The sequence below is a fragment of the Lynx rufus genome, unplaced genomic scaffold, assembly GCF_022079265.1.
Source record: "Lynx rufus isolate CCGP_SWC_20201006 ecotype Redwood Valley unplaced genomic scaffold, mLynRuf1.p SCAF_4, whole genome shotgun sequence".
Taxonomy (NCBI): domain Eukaryota; kingdom Metazoa; phylum Chordata; class Mammalia; order Carnivora; family Felidae; genus Lynx; species Lynx rufus.
In genome coordinates, this window is record NW_025814856.1 from 101,925,155 (window position 1) to 101,946,113 (window position 20,959).

Sequence of the window (20,959 nt, forward strand, 5' to 3'; positions counted from 1 at the left end):
TTTGTTTTGTTTTTTTCCATCTATAAACACCTCTCCTTAGTGGGGAAGACTAGAGCACTGGTTCAATAAATGAGGGAACACTTGGCACAATGGATATTTTGCAACCATTATTTTTAAAAAGGTTGAGATAGCTCTGTATGTCAATTGCCAAGACGTATTATAGGAGAAATGCATGTTGCAGAACAGTATATTGAGGCCCTATACAGACAGTTACATAGTCAAAATTCTGGAAAGCTATCTATCAGTCCATAGCACTGTCTCTGGAGAGACACTAGGAACTTGACTTTCTGATTTTTGAAATGTTTAAATATATGTGCAGTAGTCCCTTCTTTATCCATGGCTTCACTTTTCTATAGTTTCAGTTACCTGCGGTCCAGAAGCAGATGACCCTCCTTCTGATATATCCTCAGGTCAATAGTAGCTCAAGGCTATGTCACAGTGTCTATGTTATTCACTTCATTTCGTCTCACCACATAAGCGTTTTATCATCTCACATCATCACAAGAAGGGTGAGTACAGATAGTAGATATTTTGAGCGAGATGACATTCACATAACTTGTATTACAGTATATTCTAATTGTTCTAATTTATCATTAGCTATTATTAATCTCTTAATGTGTCTACTTTAGAAATTAAACTTTATCATAGGTATGTATGTATGTGTGTATAAGAAGGAACAGTAGGGGCGCCTGGGTGGCGCAGTCGGTTAAGCGTCCGACTTCAGCCAGGTCACGATCTCGAGGTCCGGGAGTTCGAGCCCTGCGTCAGGCTCTGGGCTGATGGCTCAGAGCCTGGAGCCTGTTTCCGATTCTGTGTCTCCCTCTCTCTCTGCCCCTCCCCCGTTCATGCTCTGTCTCTCTCTGTCCCAAAAATAAATAAACGTTGAAAAAAAAATTTAAAAAAAAAAAAAAAAAAGAAGGAACAGTAGAGTTAGGGATGATACTATCTGACACATCCACTGGAGGTCTTGGAAACATATTTCCCATGGATAAGATTGGGGAACTACTGTATGTGTACATGTATTTAATACATGTATTTACATTATATAAAATATATTAACACAATTAAGCATCATATAAATTATATATTAAATATATTTTTATAATAGATAAGCATAATAAATTTATCTGAAAATTAAAAAGGTTATCAGCAAGTTAAGTGTGATAAGAGGTATAAAGAAAGAAATATAACATGAGTAACTAACTCTGCTTGTCTGTTAGGGAAGCGTAGAGAATATTTTCCTTTCTAGACATTGCATTCAGAGTAGAGACCAAGTTCAGTGGCACCAGGTCTTAAAGGGTCTGGTGTGTTCCAGGAACAGCATATCGGTGCTGGATGGACAGTAGTTTCAAGGGAGAGTAGGTTTCAGAACTCAGGTGAGACGTGGTCAGATTCTGAAGGGCAGCTGTTAATTGTAAATGTGGACCTCGGGTCGTCAGTGGAGAGCCTCTGAAGACTGTTCATCTTTTTTTAAATATACGGTTTATTGTGGAGTAATTTTAGATTTACAGAGAAGTTGTGAGAGAGAGTTCTTGTCTAACACCTCACCCAGAGTCCTTCCCCCTTAGTGCTACCTTACATTACCATTGTACCTATGTCAAAACTAAGAAACCAACTGTGGTATATATTATATTAACTAAACTCCAGACTTTATTCAGATTTCACTGGTTTTTCCTTTGATGTCTTTTTCTGTTCCAGGAACCAATCCAGGCTTAGTCTTCTCTGCTGAGTTTCTCTTTTCTTGTTTATCATGACCTTGACAGTTTTGAAGGCTACTGATCAGTTTATAGAATGTTCTTCAATTTGGGTCTGATATTTTCTGAGGAATAGACTGGTGTTAAGCGTTTTTGAAAAAAATACCAGAGTTGTGAAGTGCCGTTTTAATCACATTATAGAGGGCATATGATTTCTGTCATGTCATTACTGGTGATGTCAACCTTGATCACTTCGTTAAGGTAACATTGGCCATATTTCTCCACTGTAAACTTCCCAGGAGGTTTTCCCTTTTCTAAACTTATCTGGTTTGTGAACTTTATAGTATGATGATTATGACTGTGTTTAATGCAATTGGATTGGTTGGGAGACACAAAGAGCCAGGAAACTGGAAGGCTAGGTACACTTAGGGCTGTTGCAAGAGTTCAAGTGAGAAATGACAATTGTCTGAACTTACAGGGGCAGTGGCAGTGAAAAGGACTGGAGATATTCAAGTTCTGGGCAATGGAGTGGCTTATGGTAGTTTTAAAGATAACAGAGCAAATCAAAACCACAATAAGATACCACTTCACATCCATTAGGATGGCTATAATAAAAAAGTCAGATTATAGTAACTGTTGGTGAGGATGTGGGGAAATTAGAATTCTTAAACACTGCTGCTAGGAATGTAAAATGCTACAGCCGCTTTGCAGAAATTTGGCAGTTCCTCAGAAATTTAAGTATATTTACCATTTGATGCAGTAATTCCACTTATAGGTATATACCCAAAAGAAATAAAAAATATGTATACACAGAAACTTATCCATGAATGCTCATGATAGCATTATTCATTATATTCAAATGGTAGAAACCACCCAAATTTCCAAATGATGAATGGATAAAAGGGGTATATCCATACAATAGTTTTGGTATATGTTTTATTTGGTTCTGGTTCTCTGGAGAACCCAGATATAGGTACTCACAAATATAAAAGATGTAGGATTCTGATTGCCTTTAATAAATGAAAATCATTACACAGTTGGCCCAGAGTTTTACTTGGCAGTTTGAAGCCTGACCTTATAGCTATGAAATTCCAAGTTTGTGAATGAATACATGACTAAAAGAGTTAGAATGAAATGATCAACAGCATGTACCATTTCAGCTTTTATTAATAAAACAGAAAACTAAACTCAAGGCAACTGCATTTGATCTGACCACACATAACCAGAGAAGTGAGTCTTTACGAGGACTTAAAGGAGAACTGTCAATATACAGCTAGGTTCCGTCAAAAGTGAGATATTGCAATATCTAAATACAGTTAGGTAAGTGAAATTAAAAAGAGAACAAATTAACTATTAAAAATCACAGAAATCTCATCCTCAGATATCAGGGGCTTCTTTTAACAGTCGTCAGCGTGTTCATCAAGATCAATCATACTCCACAACTCCCAAAGGAAAAAACTGAGGGAATTCCTGGGTAATTTTCACAGCTTCATTGTAAAGTCCAAGATCTAAAACAAAACGAAACAAAACAAAACAAAAACATTTTAGCAAACACAATCTACAATGGAAAGATGTAACATCATTTATTATCTAAAAGATTTCTACTTATTTCTCTTTTCTTTCCCTTTTAGAGGTCAACTTATTTTCACAATCTGTCTTCTAAAACAGATACAGATCGTCATATTTATTTACCTGTGGCTCTAAAAAATAAGACACAGGGTATAGGCGACTATTCATCTTGATATCCAATGTACAGGCACAGTTCTTGCCTGGTTGTGTTTAAGGCATTATGCATTATTTAATGCTTTCAATCCATATGTTAAAACAAAAAGCCTGATGACATTATTTTTGTTTGCCATGTTCTTTAAGTTTCTCTTCCCACAAATATTAATCTTTACTGAGTTTACTTAAGCATTGCTTAGTGGGGTTCCTGGGTGGCTCAGTCAGTTAAGCATCCAATTCTTGATTTTGGCTCAGGTCATAATCTCACGGTTCGTGGGTTCAAGCCCTGAATCGGGCTCTACACTGTCCTGCTTGGGATTCTCTCTCACCCTCTCTTTCTCTGCCCCTTCCTCACTCACTTGCATGTGCGTGTGCGCACTCTCAAAATAAATAAACTTAAAAAAAAAAAAGTGTGCCAAAATGTTCTCCTATTTTCCTTTGGGATGAGAAAATTCTATAGAAATTGAAAGATGGCAGGATTGAGACTGAAGACCAAGACATCTCCAGTTAAGAATAAAATTGTTTTCCTAATTACATGAAATTTCTAAATACTAGAATGCTTTATTTACCAAAAGGATGGTTATCTTCTTTAAACTGGACATAAGATGCACACAGAATGGTTGCTTTGGCTGTTACTCTTCCAACTACTTCCACAATTCCAGAGATTTCTTCATCAAGCTGACACAAAAGAACAAATTGTCAACTTGGGGTTTCAAGGTGATAACTTGGAAATAGTGCTACAGTTTACTCATCTTTCATTCTATGTAACATAATCATTTTAAAATTTACCAACATAAAAACTGAATTGTAATTTGTTAAAAATGTTTGAGTACTTAATGTCAGCATGTCATAATTCAATTACCTTTAGCAGTAGCTTCTGGTCCAAAGATCCAGTTAAATGTTCAAGTTGAAGACAAAATCACTTAAAGATACTGAGAATGTGCCGCTTTCTACAAGGAGTACTTGTTTAAAAGGACACACTGAAAGGAATTTTCTAGTTTCTATATCTTGTGCAGTGTGTCCTGTACACATTAACTAAACAGCACATGTATTTGTCTTCATAAAAAAACAAGAAAATTGAGTACAATAAACAAAACATAAAAACAGGGGTGCCTGGGTGGCACAGTGAGTAAAGCGACCACCTTCAGCTCAGGTCATGATATTGCGGTTCATGAGTTCTAGCCCCGCATCAGGCTCTGTGCTGACAGCTCAGAGCCTGGAGCCTGCTTTGGATTCTGTGTCTCCCTCTCTCTCTGCCCCTTCCCCACTCATGCCTTGTCTCTCTCTCTCTCTTTCTCTCTCTCCCCAAAATAAATAAACATTTAAAAAATTTTTTTAAATGTATAAGAACAGTAAGTGATAACTAAAAGTACATGTAAACAAAAATAGAAAATAGAATTAAAAAAATGTAAAACTCTTGAGAAAGGAAAAAATGACTTAAGAGATTTTTTAATGTGATTTTATGGTCTTTGATAGGAATGGGAATTGTCACCCAGTTAAGGTGATACTTTAAAAATTAGAAAATCATGGAGCCCAAAGAATCATTGGTTAGAAACGTAAAGGTATCTATAATGTAAGAAGAGGACAAAAGTTTAACTTTAGAGCAGGGAGGTTTTATAAACTCATCAAGCTATTTTGTTTCAGATAAACAATACTTTTTAGTACAAATATACCCTGTATTTTTATTTGCTAAATCTGGTAACCCTGCACTAACAACAAATTAAATAGGGTCCATGCTTTATACATCCACTGCAAGACTCAGAAACATCAGCAAGATGAAAAATTAACTATAAGATACATAGAATTAATACTTAAACATACAGGCTCCATCAACTCAATGGTTCCATTTTTTCCTTCTCCATCTGAAAGAATAAACATTTTTCCAGTGGGATGAATCTAAAAAAGAAACACGAAATTAAAAAAAAAAAAACAACAACAACCACAATAAACAAAACCATTAAAATCTCATTAAAAATGTTAAAAGTTTGATCAAAGATCAGCAGATTGGCCCAAACAGTCTTGGAACGGTTTATTTGGTTCAAATTATAATCTTGTGTTACTGTATCTGGTGAAAGGACACATAGTTACATTTGAATTTCAGATAATACTTTTTAGTACAAATATATCCTGTATTTTTATTTGCTAAATCTGGTAACCCTGCACTAACAACAAATTAAATAGGGTCCATACTGTCTAAAAGTGAGATCTACTAGCACCCATGATTTAAATAGTATGTATCCCACCGGAGGGTCTATTTTAAAAATTAAGCATGATGACTGCGCCTGGCTGGCTCGGTCCGTAGAGAGTGGCCACTCTTGATCTCAGGGTTGTGAGTTCCAGACCTACCTTGGGTGTATAGATTACTTAAAATCTTAAACCAAAAAATTAAGCATGATTAAGTAAAGCGAGAACTGTTTGTTAGAAGTATTAGAACTACTGTTAGATGTAAAGAGTGAAGTCAGATCTGGTTTGAATGCCAGCTTTGCTACTTGCTGTGGCAGTGAGCGTTTTAACCATACATCACTCCTACCCAGTTTCCCTACCTGTGAAGTCGGAACACCACCTATTTCACGGAGAGGATGTGGGGGTGAAATGAACTACTAAGCCTTTCTAGTAGTTTTCTTTTCCTCAGCTTTCTCGGTTCACTGATTGGGAAGCTTTGGGTCTGCTTTTCATCAGTAGGATGAAAGCTCTGTATGTACTCTTAACACTGGAGTAAGAACACATACTGATATAGGATCTGGAAGGGACATAGATGTGCTGTAAAACATTGGAAGAATGTTTTATGGAGACGTGACCTAAATGAGAAAACGAGGATTGAGAAGAGACAAAATTGCATGAGAAGGAAACTAGAAAAATAGAGAAGTCAAGACTAGCTAAATTAAGACGTCAGAAGGTAGATGTGTGAGTCAGGTCTATAATTTTCTTTATGTAAATACAAAAAGAACCAGAGTGGAGGGAGCTAGAATTAGAACGGAGCGCATACTAAAAGGTCGCGATCCCGCGCCATGAATGTGGCGCCAAAATGGGGCTGCAGTAGCTAAAAGCGTGCCAACAGTCGCCTTGTGCAAAATGAAGCAATCGGGAGCGCAGTAATGTTCTAAGGCCTGTCTTCCTTCGCCCTCCCTCACCACCCAGAGGCTGCCACCCGGGCGGTCACGGGGTCCTTCCTCTCGGCTACCAAGCGGGGAGCCGAGGGCGGCGAGCGCGCGCACCTTTTCCAGCCTCCCTACGAAGCAGACCGGCTGATCGATGAACCGAGCCAGCATGCTGGCATTGATGCGCGACCTGGGCAACTCCATGACGTCCACCATGATTGCGGTGCGAGACCTACGGCCGGCGGGAAACAGACGACAGAAATTGTGAGCCCCGCGGCGTCTATGGGACGCCGGCACCAATCAGCGGAGACCAACACTCTCACTCCACCAATCAAACGTGCAGAAATCTCGATCAAACTCGAGCTGTACAGTAGAGGGACCGAGCACGGAAGGCTGCTTCCGGAAATGGGGATCGGCTGCTTAGTGACGCGCAGCGTCCCGGAAGTTGCCCGGGTCCTCCGCAGAGTGGGCAGTGGAGGCGGGGCTTGGGTGGGGAGGGGCTTGAGGCTCCCTACCGCGATCTCGGGCCTCCCTGCCGGATTTGACCCCGGAAGCAGGGTGTTGGGCTCCGGTGCGGTAGCGACGGGGGACTGCGGCGCTAGCCTCAGGTACCTCTTCTCGCGGGAGGCGCCGCAACCTTAGTGTTTCTCTTTCTCCCCTATCGACGGATGCAGATGAGAGAGGCGGGACTCGGTGCTTGCCCCGCCGCGGCGTTCTTGGTGCTGCGCATAGACCGTTCGCGTTTCCCCGCCTCCCCTCTTCCCGGTTCTGCGTGGGAAGCGCGGGATTCTTTGCTGAAATGGAGGGATCGGGTGTTTTTGACACCTGCCCTCCTGGAGACGGGAAGTGGGGTCTCCAGTGATCTTACATTGTTTTTGTCAGGCTCTTGCTGCTAGGTGCTGACGGTCGGTGATTTAACCGCTTAAGCTGCGTCACTTACCGTTCGGTTTCCCACCTGTTAGAAGAAGGGCTGACCTAATACTCGACTCTTTCTAGACCTTGCAACCTGGCCATACTAAGGAAGTGCGAGTTTTCTCGCCTCCTGCGTGTTAGCAACAAATTGATGCTTTTCAGAATGGGTGGGGGTAAGGATCATTGAGCTAGGAGAGGAGACGAATTTAAATATGTTAGATCCTGAGCAGGTGCGCTTCTCCCTGAGACATAGTTTACTTATCACGAAGTGAAAGGGTTAGATAATATGAATGTTTTGCAAGATCGCAGCTAAGTTTTGTCCATGTGATTCACGGACTCAACTCCCCGGCTATCTTCCCCCCACATTGCCCTCTACGCACCAGGACGTTGGAGGCTTCGAAGATAAAATGTTTGTTTCAACGAGATTCGGGGGTGGGGGGTTTCTTAAAACCTTAGCTGGTTCATGTGAATGTTGATTTCAGAGCTTTATCTCCTGGGATTGGTACTGCCTTGCCAGGGATATTCTAGAATGAGCGCTCATAAAAATACCTGCCAACGCTACTGCGGAAATGGGGGGGGGGGGGACAACAACTTTTTTTATTGGAGTATTATCACTTTTTGGAAACTGAGTCCTTGAATTTGCTTAAAGAGCCTGAGTGGTCACCATTCAAATTCAGGCACTAGACGGAGGCTCCTAATTTAGTCTCCTAGTTGCCTTAAGCAAAAAAGATTCTTTTTGAGATTTCATGTGGCAGTTTAAGAGATGTGCCATAATTAAATGATACCCTCCCTCAGTGTTTATTTAGCTGAATATATTTGTCTTTTAATTTAGCTGTCACGAAAACAAATTTAAAGGATTTCTTTAGCCAGATGCAGGGTGCATGTGAGTTAGTGTATACAAGAATGGTGGTTGTACTGGCTCAAGTCCATAAAGTTTATATTTTTGTGCATAAACCTTGACTTATTTTGCACACTGTTGTTTTGGGAAACAAGTTGATGTGCGTTATAAAGGGTAAGGTAGGCATGAATATCTTTAATAGCAGTTTTTAAAAAAAGCAGCCCTTAATGTACCAGATGCTATTCTCATTGTTTTATTATAATTAAAAGACCACTTTCACATACCAATGGCCTTTAAAAAAACAACAACAACAGAAAGATGAACAAGAAAATAATTTAAAACATATTTTTGGATATTTTTGGAGTCATTTAAATGTATTGTGTAATACATAATGCACAGAGAAGAGTATATATGGCTGTTATGCATAGTTTCCAGAGAAATTAAATGAACTCATTCAGCTGAAGAAATGGAATTTAGCCAATTAGTAGTTTGTGCTTCCTCAGTTATATTCCCCTCTAGAGGAGCCACAAATAAACACTATCTTGAAATTTGTGTTCAGCACTCTAAGCTTTTCTATATAGTTTATCACACATGTTGGCATTCTTACATGGTATGTTTGATTTTGCTGGTTTTGACCTTTCTATAAATGGAATCATAGGATATATATCCTTTGACTTGTTTATTTTGGTTGTTTTTGAGATTAATCCATGTTGACATATGTAGGTGAGTTCATTCTTTTCATTCAGCTGTTTTGCTGTGTTACTGACATTTTGATTGCATACGGGGCTGCTATGCATGCATATTTTTGTACCTATTAGTTGGTATACTTGTGCAGAGGTATATCAGTAGAACTTAGGATGTGTGTCTCCAACTTTACTAGTAAAACCAAATACAGTTGACCCTTGAGCAACACAGGTTTGAATTGCATAGGTCCACTTGTTTCCAATTTTTTTTTATAAATATAGTACAGTACTGTAAATGTATTTATTCAAGATTTTCTTAATAATACTTTCTTTTTTAGAGGAGCCTGAGTGGCTCAGTCGGTTAAGCATCCAACTTTGACTCAGGTCATTATCTCATGGTTGGTGAGTTCCAGCCCCTCATCAGTCTCTGTGCTGACAGCTCAGAGCCTGGAACCTGCTTTGAATTCTGTGTCTCCCTCTCTCTCTGCCCCTGCCTAGCTTAAGCTCTGTCTCTCTCTCTCAAAAATAAATAAACACTAAAAATTTAAAAAAAAAACCCTTTCTTTTTTGGGGGATGCCTGGCTGGCTTAGTTGGGTAAGCATCCGACTTCAGCTCAGGTCATGATCTCATGGTGAGTTTGTGAGTTCCAGCCCTTCATGGGGCTCTATGCTCAAGCTTGGAGCCTGGAGCCAGCCTCGGATTCTGTGTCTCCCTCTTCTCTCTGCCTGTCTCCTGCTTGCACTCTCTCTCTCTCTCAAAAATAAATAAACATTAAAAAAGTTTTTTTAATTAATATTTTCTTTTTTGTAGTATATTGGAAGAATACTGTATATAATACATATAACATATAAAATATGTTTTAATCAGTTGTTTATGGCTTCTGGTAAGGCTTCCTGTCAATAGTAGACTATTAGTAGTTAAGTTTTGGAGGGAGTCAAAGATTATATTCATTTTTCCACCACTGTAGGGGTGGGTAGGGTGTGCACCCCATCCCCACATTGTTCAAAGGTCAACTATACTGAACTCCAACTAGTCATACCAATTTATTGTTTTATCAGAAGTGTAGGAGAATTTCAGTTGATGCACATTTTTGGCAGCTCAAAGTTTTTTACCCCTAATCTGATGGAGATAAAATAACTTGTGGTCATAATTTGCTCTCCCTGATTACTAATAAGATTGAACAGCTTTTCAAATATTTTTTGGACATTTGTGTGTGTCAGTGTTTTGTTCTTTTATGCTGATTTTTAATTTTTTTTAGTGCTTATTTTTGAGACAGAGAAAGAGTGTGCACGCGTGCACACATGAGCAGGGGAGAGGCTGAGAGAGAGAGGAAGACACAGAACCCCAAGCAGGCTCCAGGCTCTGAGCTGTCAGTGCAGAGCCCAGTGAAGGGTTTGAGTTGAGCCTTGAGATCAGGACCTGAGCCCAAGTCGGATGCTTAATGGACTGAACCACCCAGGTGCCCCCATTCTTACTAATTTTTGGGAGCTTTCTGTATTAGTGTGGATAGCAATACTGCATTTCCGAGTTTTTGACTTATCAATTTTTTTCTTTCTTTCCTTTTTTCCCCCTTTCTTTTATTGGAAGGAACTCTTTTAATATATTTAAAATGTTTCCCCCTTTTGTTTAATATAGTTGAAAAAGTCAATTAAAAATTCTCATTTAAGAATCTTTTCTTAAAACAAGCTCTTAAAGATATTATATATTTAAAAACATAGTTTGTCTTTCATTTTTAAAAATAATCCATCATTTAGAATTGAGTTACGTATGTTGTCAGATAGGTATCCAATTTCTTTTGTTTTTGTATTTTTTTTCAGTAGGCTCCATGCCCAGTGTGGAGACCAATCCAGGGCTTGAACTCACTACCCTGAGATCAAGAGTGGGATGCTTTTGGGAGCCTGGGTGGCTTAGTAGTTTAAGCATCCCACTCTTGTTTTCAGCACAGATCATGATCTCACAGGTTCATGAGTTTGAGCCCTATGTTGGGCCGTGTACTGGCAGTGCAGAGCCTGCTTGGGATTCTCTCTGCCTCTCCCCTGCTCATTTGTGTGCTCTCTCTCTCTTTCTCTCTAAATAGATTTAAAAAAGGGGGGGGGGAATGTTTAACCGACTGAGCTACCCATTGTTGTGAGTTTTTTGTTTTCATTTCAGTCCCAGCATCATTTATTGACTACATCACCATCAACAACAAACCTTCAGCATCACCTAGGTTTTCCTATATGTGTGGGTCTGTTCCTGAGCTTTGGTTCTGTTCTGTTGGTCTGTTTCTCCCTGCACCAGCGGTACCAGGCTCCTTAATACTCTGGCCCTGTATTAATTTTTGATGTCTGGGGGGCAAGTTTTTCTATCTTGTGTTATTCAGGAATGTCTTCATAATTCTCGCCTCTTTGCGGCTGTCTACGAATTTAGCTTGTTGAGTTCCATGAAAGATCATATTGAGATTTGATCACGATTGCATTGACTCTTTGGATTGATTTCAGGAGAAGTAACATGTAAGGACAACTTTTACTTTTTTTGACCTACTTTGGTCTTATTAACATCTTTCCAGGGGCGCCTGGGTGGCGCAGTCGGTTAAGCGTCCGACTTCAGCCAGGTCACGATCTCGCGGTCCGTGAGTTCGAGCCCCGCGTCAGGCTCTGGGCTGACGGCTCAGAGCCTGGAGCCTGTTTCTGATTCTGTGTCTCCCTCTCTCTCTGCCCCTCCCCCGTTCATGCTCTGTCTCTCTCTGTCCCAAAAATAAATAAACGTTGAAAAAAAAAAAAAAATTAAAAAAAAAAAAAAAAAAAAAAACATCTTTCCAAAAAGTTTCATCATTTTCTATAGAAAAGTTTTGATTTTTAGATTAGATTTATTTCTAGCTACCTTGTTTTGGTTGCTATCATGAATGGTATATATATTTTTACTTTTAATTTTAATTTATTTTGAGAGCTAGAATCCCAAGCCTGTAGCTGGAGGTTCAGTTTTCCTATCTTTTGTTCATTACATTGATTGTGGTTATTGATATTTTTGGATTCATTTTTATAGTCATTTTGTGCATCCTGTGTTCTGCTTTTTTGTTGTTTATTTTTTCCCCTCTCTTGCCTTCTTTTGAATTGACCTTTCAAGTTTTTTTCCTTGGCTGAAGTCGGACGCTTAACCGACTGCGCCACCCAGGCGCCCCTCAAGTTTTTTTCCTTAATTTCATTTTATTCATTTGTATTACTTAGCAGTTTGTTTGTTTTATTTTAATTAGGCTCTATGCCCAGTACAGAGCCCAACATGGCTCTGATGAACCATGATGAACTCATGATGCTGAGATCAAGATCTGAGCTGAGATCAAGAGTCAGATGATTAACTGACTGAGCCACCCAGACACCCCTCCTGTCTATTAGTTTAAATGTTATGTATCGTTTTTACAATTTTTGTGGTCACCCTTTAACATGCATATTGAACTTAAAGTCTAAAGTTACTGTACTCTGTGTCACGACAAGAACCTGTATCTCTATTTACCTTTCTCCCTATTTTTATGCTGCTGTCTAGAGTTTTAGTTCTTTTTTTTTAAAAAAATTTTAACGTTTATTGTTGAGAGACAGAGAGAGCATGAGCATGGGAAAGGCAGAGAGAGGAGGAGACACAGAATCCGAAGCAGGCTCCAGGCTCTGAGCTGTCAGCACAGAGCCAGATGCAGGGCTCGAACTCATACTGTGAGATCAGGACCTGAGCCAAAATTGGACGCTTAACTGACTGAGCTACCCAGGCGCCCCTAGTTCTATCTTGATTTCTTGTAACCCCACAAATTTAGCATTATTATTGCTTTATGCAGTTGGTACCGACTTAGAATTATTTACTTATTTATCACATTTACATCTCATATTTACATATTTACATCTCAGCCTTTTCTTTGGTATCATTTCCCCTCTTTTTGAGGTTCTTTTAGTGAGAATCTTTGATAATAAACTCCATGGGTATGTATTTTTCTGAATATGTTTATTTCATCCTTGTTCTCAAAGGATGGGTTTACCCCTCTTTCTGTGGTGTAGAATTCTAAATGGACAGTTACTGTCTTTCAAAACTACCTTGATACTACTTTGCTCTTATAATACTTTTCTTTGAAACTGTGATTATGTTGTAAGTTTTCATGTCTCTATCTGCTTGATCTTCAGTTTGTCTTTGGTGTTCTGCAGTTTTACTGTATAATATATTCTAATGTGGATTTCTCACATTTAGTTTGCTGGAAGATACATTGTGCTTCGTGAATCTGATAATTCTTGTTTTATTAGCATCGGGACATTTTCAACCATCATCCTTTTGAATAGTGCCTCTCTCTTATTATCTAACTCCTTCTAGAACTCTGATTAGAAATAAGACGTTCTCGTGTGCTCTTGACCTCTGTTTTATAATTCATCGGTTTTGATTCTTTGAATTCTGGATAATTTCTTTCATATCTTCCAGTTTACTAATTCTTTATGAAGTTGTGACTTATTTGCTGTATCTCATTTCAATACTATTTTTTATTTGCTTGTTTCTGGAAACCTTGTTTGGTTTTTTTTTGTTTTTTGTTTTTTTGTTTTTTTATCAACTCCTAGATCTTAGGAGTTGATATTCTCTTGTCATAGTTTCTGGTCTCCTTTATTTCTTCAAATATTACAGGATATAAAGTATATCTGTTTATAACCTAGTTTTGACACCCACAGTCCTAATGGGTCTCATTCTGTAGAGTTTTTTGATTCTGTTGACTTACCTTTGCTGTGGCTTGTTTGTTCATTTGTATAGTCATTTTTGATCATGAATTCATATTTCTTGGAAGTTTTGGGTGATTTCTTTGAGATTTAGTCTGAGGGTGTGTTTCTTCAGAGAAGATTCGTGTTTCCTACCTCCCAAGGTGTTTGAGCCCCAGACTTTGTCCTTGGCCCTATGGGGCACAGATCATTAAAACCCAGACTTTTAGCCATTAGAACTCAGCAGTGGCCATAGGGAAAACATTAGCTTCAGTACTTGCATATACTCCTGCGGATTTGTAGACCCATGTCCTTTCTGGTTTCTGGTGGGGTTTCTTTATTCTTTTGTTAGCTTGGGCGTACATAAAACCTATTTATATTTAAGACATTACCATAAATACTCTTCATCCTTTCACACGATCAGTCAGTCAAAAACAAATTTAAGCTGTTTTACAATGGTCATTCAGTGGCTAGGATTTCAGAAGATATAAAAGTGGCAGAGAGTATAGTAATGAATTCTGGCTCCATTGTCCTTCTTGGTCAGACCCCTGTGATTGTGCACTGATGGGAATTTGAGTCAGACTTTGACATATGGTTGACAGAGCTGTTGCCAGGTTTTGTCTTCTTTATGTGCATTTTGATGAAAACTTGGGAAGGAGGTAAAACAGCCAGCCTTTTACCTCCTTGGGAGTCTGAAGCAAGTCTTCAGACAGATAGCAATACCTCTTGACTAGACTGTTAGCAACTTGTTAGCTACTTGCTGTGCTAGTGCTGTTTTTACCCAGGTCTCAGCACCATGCTTCGTACCCACCTGCACAGAGGAGGTGGTAGAGAAGCAGGCCAGAAGGCAGCAAATAGACTGGGGACTCCCTTGAATTTGGAGAAAGGGCCTTGTCTGGTTTTGTTTCTCTAGGGCATAACACTGTGCCTGGCTGGTATGTTGGTTGAATGAATTAAAAAGTGAACAAGTGAACAAATGACTAGATTTTAGCAGTTTATTAGTTTTTTAAGTGGGCTTCATGCCCATCACAGGGCTTGAACTCATGAACCTGAGATCAAGAGTCTCATGCTCTACCGACTGAGCCAGGCAAGTAACCCCATAGCAGTTTGCTTTTATTTGGAGAGCAGATAGAGACTTTTGATGATACATTTAGGTTGTTTTGAAAGTCAAATGACCCCTTCCACTATGTGAGGGAACAGGGGGAGGACAGCTGTGTGTGGACCAGGCGGCAAGTTCTCACCAGACAGTGAATCTGCTGACATCTTGATCTTGAACTTCCAAGCCTCCAGAATTATAAAATATAAATCTGTTGTTTATGAGTTAAAAAAAAAAAAAAGAAAAGAAAAAAAGTCAAATAATGGAGACTTTTATAGGCAATTTTGGGAGTGAGTCCTTTTGGAAGCTGAATGTGATGGTTCCTGTTATGTGTTAAATGTATTTAAGTGAGCAGCTAGAGCAATTTGAAGACTTGCACTGAATGTTTTATTATTCTTATTTCTATTCATTCTAGGTTTCTCTGTGCTGTAGAGAGTTGTAAAGAGGTGTGACCGTACATCATTCTCCCTTAGGACTGCATTCTCCCATAGAGCATTGTTTACATATGCCCGAAGATATTTGTTTTATGTGAACAGATGCTTTTTGATAGAGTTGTCTGGAGTCTTTTTCAGGATTTTTTTTTATTTCAGAGTAGCAACATTGAATGCAGTGGGTAGAAATTAGTATTGTATTCGTTGGAATCTGTGTTATTTAAAGCAAAACTTAAATGGTTTTGGGATGCCTGGCTAGTTCAGTTGGTAGAGCATGTGACTCTTAATCTTGATGCTATGAGTTTGAACCCCACGTCAGAGGTAGAGTTTATTTAAAACAATTTTATTTTACTTAATAAAAAAAAACTTAAATGGCTTTTTGGTGGCATTTAGGTAGAATTATGTTTGTAGCTTTTCTAAAACATAAAAACATATCATTGTGTCATTACTTTACAGTCAGGGTGACATTAAAATTTCACTCTAAATTCCCTTCTTGGTGAATGAATGAGACCCAAATGATATAAATCATAAGCAAATTTGGTTGCAAGCTCTTCAAAGGCAACAGCTTTATCTTCTAAATTTCTATATCTCTTCACACTATTTAGCATCTTTCTTTCTTTTTTTTTTTTATTTTAACTTGTTTTATTTTTTATCTTTTTTTTAACTTACATCCAAATTAGCATATAGTGCAACAATGATTTCGGGAGTAGATTCCTTAGTGCCCTTACCCATTTAGCCCATCCCCCCTCCCAGGACCCCTCCTGTAACCCTCAGTTTGTTCTCCATATTTATGAGTCTCTTCTGTTTTGTCCCCCTCCCTGTTTTTATATTATTTTTGTTTCCCTTCCCTTATGTTCATCTGTTTTGTCTCTTAAAGTCCTTATATGAGTGAATTCATATGATCTTTGTCTTTCTCTGACTAATTTCACTTAGCATAATACCCTTGAGTTCCTTCCACGTATTTGTAAATGGCAAGATTTCATTCTTTTTGATTGCCGAGTAATACTCCATTGTATGTATATACCACATCCATTCATCCATCGATGGACATTTGGGCTCTTTCCATACTTTGGCTATTGTTGATAGTGCTGCTATAAACATGGGGGTGCATGTGTCCCTTCGAAACAGCACACCTGTATCCCTTGGATAAATACCTAGTAGTGCAATTGCTGGGTCGCAGGGTAGTTCTATTTTTGGATTTTTGAGGAACCTCCATACTGTTTTCCAGAGTGGCTGCACCAGTTTGCATTCCCATAGCATCTTTCTTTAGAAAAAAAAAAAAAATCTATGGTTTTCACATGTACTGCATTAAAAAGGGATTTTTTTTTTTTTTTTTTTAAGAAGGTAAAACCTCTTGAAATTAAGATATCTGCTGACTGGAGTGCATCACATATTAGGTGATCGCACCCATCCCTAGAGGAACAGCTTACAGGTTACAGCAAGGAATTATCCCAATGCTTAGAGTGAAGAGATGGAGAAACCCTGGTTTAATGTAATGGGAGATTTTACCTTCCTAAATTAGTGGAATCAGGGGAGACATTACTATGCTGTTCTGTTTTTTTATTTTGTTTTATAAATAAGGGGCAGTAAAGGAAGAAAACAGTCAATTCTTACCACTATCAGGATACCAGTCTTGATCCCGAAAATAAAAGGACAGCTAATTAAAAGGAAAACAAACCAACGAAAATCCCTGAATCCAACAACAACAACAACAACAACAAAACTACACAAAGCTTCCCCGACGATTCTAATAGAGACTTTGGGGGTCATATTTATTTACAAAGTAATGGAGGAGAGTAAAGTTGCATCAAGTCCATTTTACCCTTGGTGAAACCATCTGTATGCAATGATGGAAAAAGGATCTGAGAAGAAAGGTTCTATCCTAAAATTTTCTTGGGCCAACTGTGACTTTCCAAGATGACTTTATCATACGCTTGAAAAACAATTCTGCTAGAGAAAATTCCAGAAAATTAGTAATTCCGGATTATATAATGCTTCCATGATAGCGGGATCTTATTATTATGGCAACAGCTCTGAGCGGTATGTGTCTTCCACACTCGTGAGAAGCTGGCACTTGAGATTATCAGCTGCAGCCTCTGTGGCAAATAAAGCCAGCCGTTAAAAGTCATCAGGTTGTGGTGATCAACTGGAAACACCCCCCGACCCAGATCCAGGAAAAAAACTACAAAATGAGGAAAAAAAGTGCCAGCCTGGGCCCTGTTGGAATCTGCACTGTGAAGTCCTCTGGAGCTCCTTTCCACTCTTCCAGAATCCTGCCTTGCCCGATGCTATATAATTATCAATTCGTAGCTTGAGATCTTCCAACTTTATAAGTATTTTAGGTATTCTGTTTTGGTTAAAAATCATGCCTGTTTAATTTATCAATTTGCTAAAAGCAACGATAGGATCATGTTAGGGAAGTGAGTTTTATTAAATCTTATATCTTCAATTTTTAACAGCTATTAGATAACGCACATGATGTCACTTTCCGGTTAGGTAACAAGTGAAAAGGTTCAAAGTGTTATATTAGAGGGCAGGCAGTCTTCACAGTGAGGTCACCACCACCACTCTGTATTCATCTGGGTACGTCGTAAAAGCTGCGCTGGTGCGTGCTGAGGGCATCTGTGAGCTACTCCAGACCAGCAGAAATGGAATGAAAATACTACTACAAGAAGAAAAAAAGAACAATGTAAAATTTCTTACTGTTAGAAAAGAGCTTGTTCACCTATTTTTTAAATGGTTGATGGTGGATATTAAAATGCTCTGGTTTTTAGATTTCATTGGATGTTTATTTTTTAAAAATGTTTATTCACTTTGTGCACTCAAGAGAACACTCAGGGGAGGGGCATAGAGAGAGACAGAGAGAGAGAATCCCAAGCAGGCTCTGCGCTGACAGGGCTCTATCCCATGAACTGTGAGATCATGACCTGAGCAGAAATCAAGAGTCAGATGCTCAACTGACTGAGCCACCCAGGTGCCCCCTCCATTGGATAAATTATTTATTTATTTATTTATTTATTTATTTATTTATTTATTTATTATTTTTATTTTTAGTATTTTTTAACATTTATTTATTTTTGAGAGAGAGAGAGAGAGAGAGAGAGAGAGTGCGATCAGGGGAGGGGCAGAGAGAGAGAGGGAGACACAGAATCTGAAGCAGGTTCCGGGCTCTGAGCTGTCAGCACAGAACCTGATGCAGGGCTCAAACTGACGAACCATGAGATCATGGCCTGAGCTGAAGTCAGATGCTTAACCGACTGGGCCACCCAGGTGCCCCTCCATTGGATAAGTTTAAAAGAATGTTACAACATTTTTTTTCAACATGTGGATATTTATAATGTGCTAGAAACTACATCCTTTATAATTTTCAATGGAAAATTTTAGATATTACCTTAAAAAATGCAGGGATGCATAATTTTTCACAATTCTTTTAGGGGGTATGTGAGCACTAAAGTATGATTAGTGGCTTTGAGACTCTTTCACCTGTAACCTGAACTAAGAAATACATTTCATATCATGACCTAGCACATGCACCCAAAGGCAAAAGTTTGTAAAACATTTTTTACCATATATCATGCTCTCTTGATAATCTTTTTTGCTTCCTTTTCTTCTTTCTTTTTATTTTAGAGAAAAGAGAGAGCATGCAGGGGAGAGGGGCAGAGAAAGAGAGATGCAGGGGCACGCTCCACAATCAGCACAAAGCCTGACATGGGGCTCGATCCCACGATGCTGAGATCATGACCTGAGCTGAAATCAAGAGTCACATGCTCAGCCGACTGTGTCACCCAGGCACCTTTTTTTCTATTTCATTCTATTTAAAAATGTGGTCATGACCCACTAAATTGAGTTTATTTCCACTAAAAGGTCGGGACTTGCAGTTTGAAACACAGCTATAGATCCAAGATTCAGTTCTTTGTTTTTTTCCTTTCCTGAGTGCTTTTTTTCTTTTTGGGGGGTGGAGCAGTTAAAAAATCTGAGAGTTGGAAATAAAATTTATGTTAATGCTTCAGTTTAATTAATTGGCTTTCACACTTCAGGGGAGCTCGTCTGTGACATCAGTTTCTTTCCTTGCTCCCCTCTTGCTTATCCTCCCAGATGTCTGCACCTTTCCCCTATTATATCAGTGTCACAAACCTTCAACAATAAAACACCAATGTGGGATGGCTAAACAGAGGAGAATCTTTGGGTAATCCTAATTGGTAGTCCAGAGTTAATGGATAAATTTAAAAAGAGCTTAGAGTCCTCTCTCTTATACAGATACAAAATCTGCCAGAGACTTTACTGAGTCCATTAAGCAGGGAACTAGTAAGATATAACTACTTCAAAAGAGAACTCAAAGTATCACCGCACATTTATAGTCAAAGGGGGAATGTTGAATTTATAAATGGTGTAAAACTGGTCACTCCCACAAAGCTGTAATTGATGCCTTCTACCAGATACATTTCTGTGGACAGGAATTATTTGCATGACTATCCATTTCCTACAGGTTACTTCCTACAGAGTTGTAATATAACCTAGTCAAAGATAAACAAAGGTTACAATAACCCAGATGGATAAGCTAGCCAGAATATTCACTGAATTCCAAATCCTTTCACAATTTTTCTTTATACTGATCAGATGCAAGCTATTAAGCCCATTCCTGGCCTAGGTTTAAAATTTTGCACCTGAAGGCCGCATCCAGTTTGTGGAAGATTTATTCAGTCTCTGGAGTATTTTTTCATATTTTGAGTTTCTTGCTATTAGCTAAAGAGTAGATTTTTTTCCAGAATAATCTGATTTCTGCTTTCTCTTGAAATATCAGACTCGGTGATACTGGGCCCATGGAACTGTGATTGGAAATGCCAAAGGTGCCTTCTGTTGTGGTTTTCTTTTTAATTTTTTATTTATTTTTGAATGAAAGAGAGAGCCTGAGTGGGGGAAAGGGCAGAGAGAAAGGGAGACACAGAAGCCCAAACGGGCTCCAGGCTCTTGAGCTACCCACACAAAGCCTGACACGGGGCTCAAACCCACGAACCGCAAGATCATGACCCTGAGCCAAAGTGGACGCTCAACCAACTGAGCCACCCAGGCGCCCCATGTGTTTTATTTTGTTTTGTTTTTTAATAGAAAATAGAAAAATGCAATTACCACAAAAGAACTATAAAGTGAATATAAACTGGCCATGCATCCTGGTAGCAACAACGATTAGGTTTGGTATATATTTTTCCGCATTTTTGTTTTCTAAGAATAAACATGCCTGTCTCCTCTCTGCACACAAAATAGAAATTACTTTCATAATTAACAAGCCTGTTCTTTTTTTTTTAAGAAACAAGGAAAACTACAGAAAGGATATAAGTAGTATAAAACAAATACAGTAAAGAGACATACTGTAAAGAATATACAAAAAAGATGCTAAAACAGATTATTAAAGAACTACAAGTAAATCATATCAGCTAAAATGACATATTAAAAAGCTGCTTGAGGTCTATTCAGCTAGAAGGTTCTCTAAGGACTGGGCCAGATGGAGCAGCAGTAGGTAACCCCAGCCTCCTGGGCCCATTCACAGGTGTTAACAGGGGCCCTTCAGACTGAGGTGGCTTTAGATCTTCAGGAGAGAGCTTTCTAGATGCTTTGAGATCCTCTCCATGGGGGAGAGATGAGCCAGCCACAGCTTCAGCCTGGTCCTGTGTTTGTAGTGGTTACTGTTGTTATTGTTGTTTTAGCCTTGCCCATAACAGCCAGTGCAAATTGGACTCCAGGCTTTCCTAGTTCAAAACCTTCAAAAGCTTTTTCCTCTGGTTCCTGACT

The 20,959-nt window shown here is 38.9% G+C and overlaps 2 protein-coding genes across 4 annotated transcripts in view; one reads left to right on the top strand and one right to left on the bottom strand.

The window, feature by feature from the left end:
• Window positions 1–2,843: 2,843 nt before the first annotated feature.
• On the bottom strand, window positions 2,844–6,902 carry RPA3 (replication protein A3). The gene is made up of 4 exons (XM_047097186.1): window positions 6,632–6,902; window positions 5,238–5,312; window positions 3,986–4,094; window positions 2,844–3,202 (listed from the first exon to the last, which is right to left on the bottom strand). The coding sequence occupies exons 1-4, from the start codon at window positions 6,728–6,730 to the stop codon at window positions 3,120–3,122; spliced, it is 366 nt and encodes a 121-aa protein (XP_046953142.1). The 5' UTR covers window positions 6,731–6,902; the 3' UTR covers window positions 2,844–3,119.
• A 124-nt stretch (window positions 6,903–7,026) lies between these two features.
• The window catches only part of UMAD1 (UBAP1-MVB12-associated (UMA) domain containing 1), a 274,040-nt gene continuing 260,107 nt past the window's right edge, over window positions 7,027–20,959 (top strand). For 2 of the 3 annotated variants that reach the window (XR_006965292.1, XM_047097075.1), the window contains exon 1: window positions 7,027–7,122. The gene's annotated coding sequence lies outside the window, so the exon portion shown is untranslated. The remainder of the gene's footprint in view (window positions 7,123–20,959) is intronic. The other variant, XM_047097077.1, reaches the window with a different exon arrangement.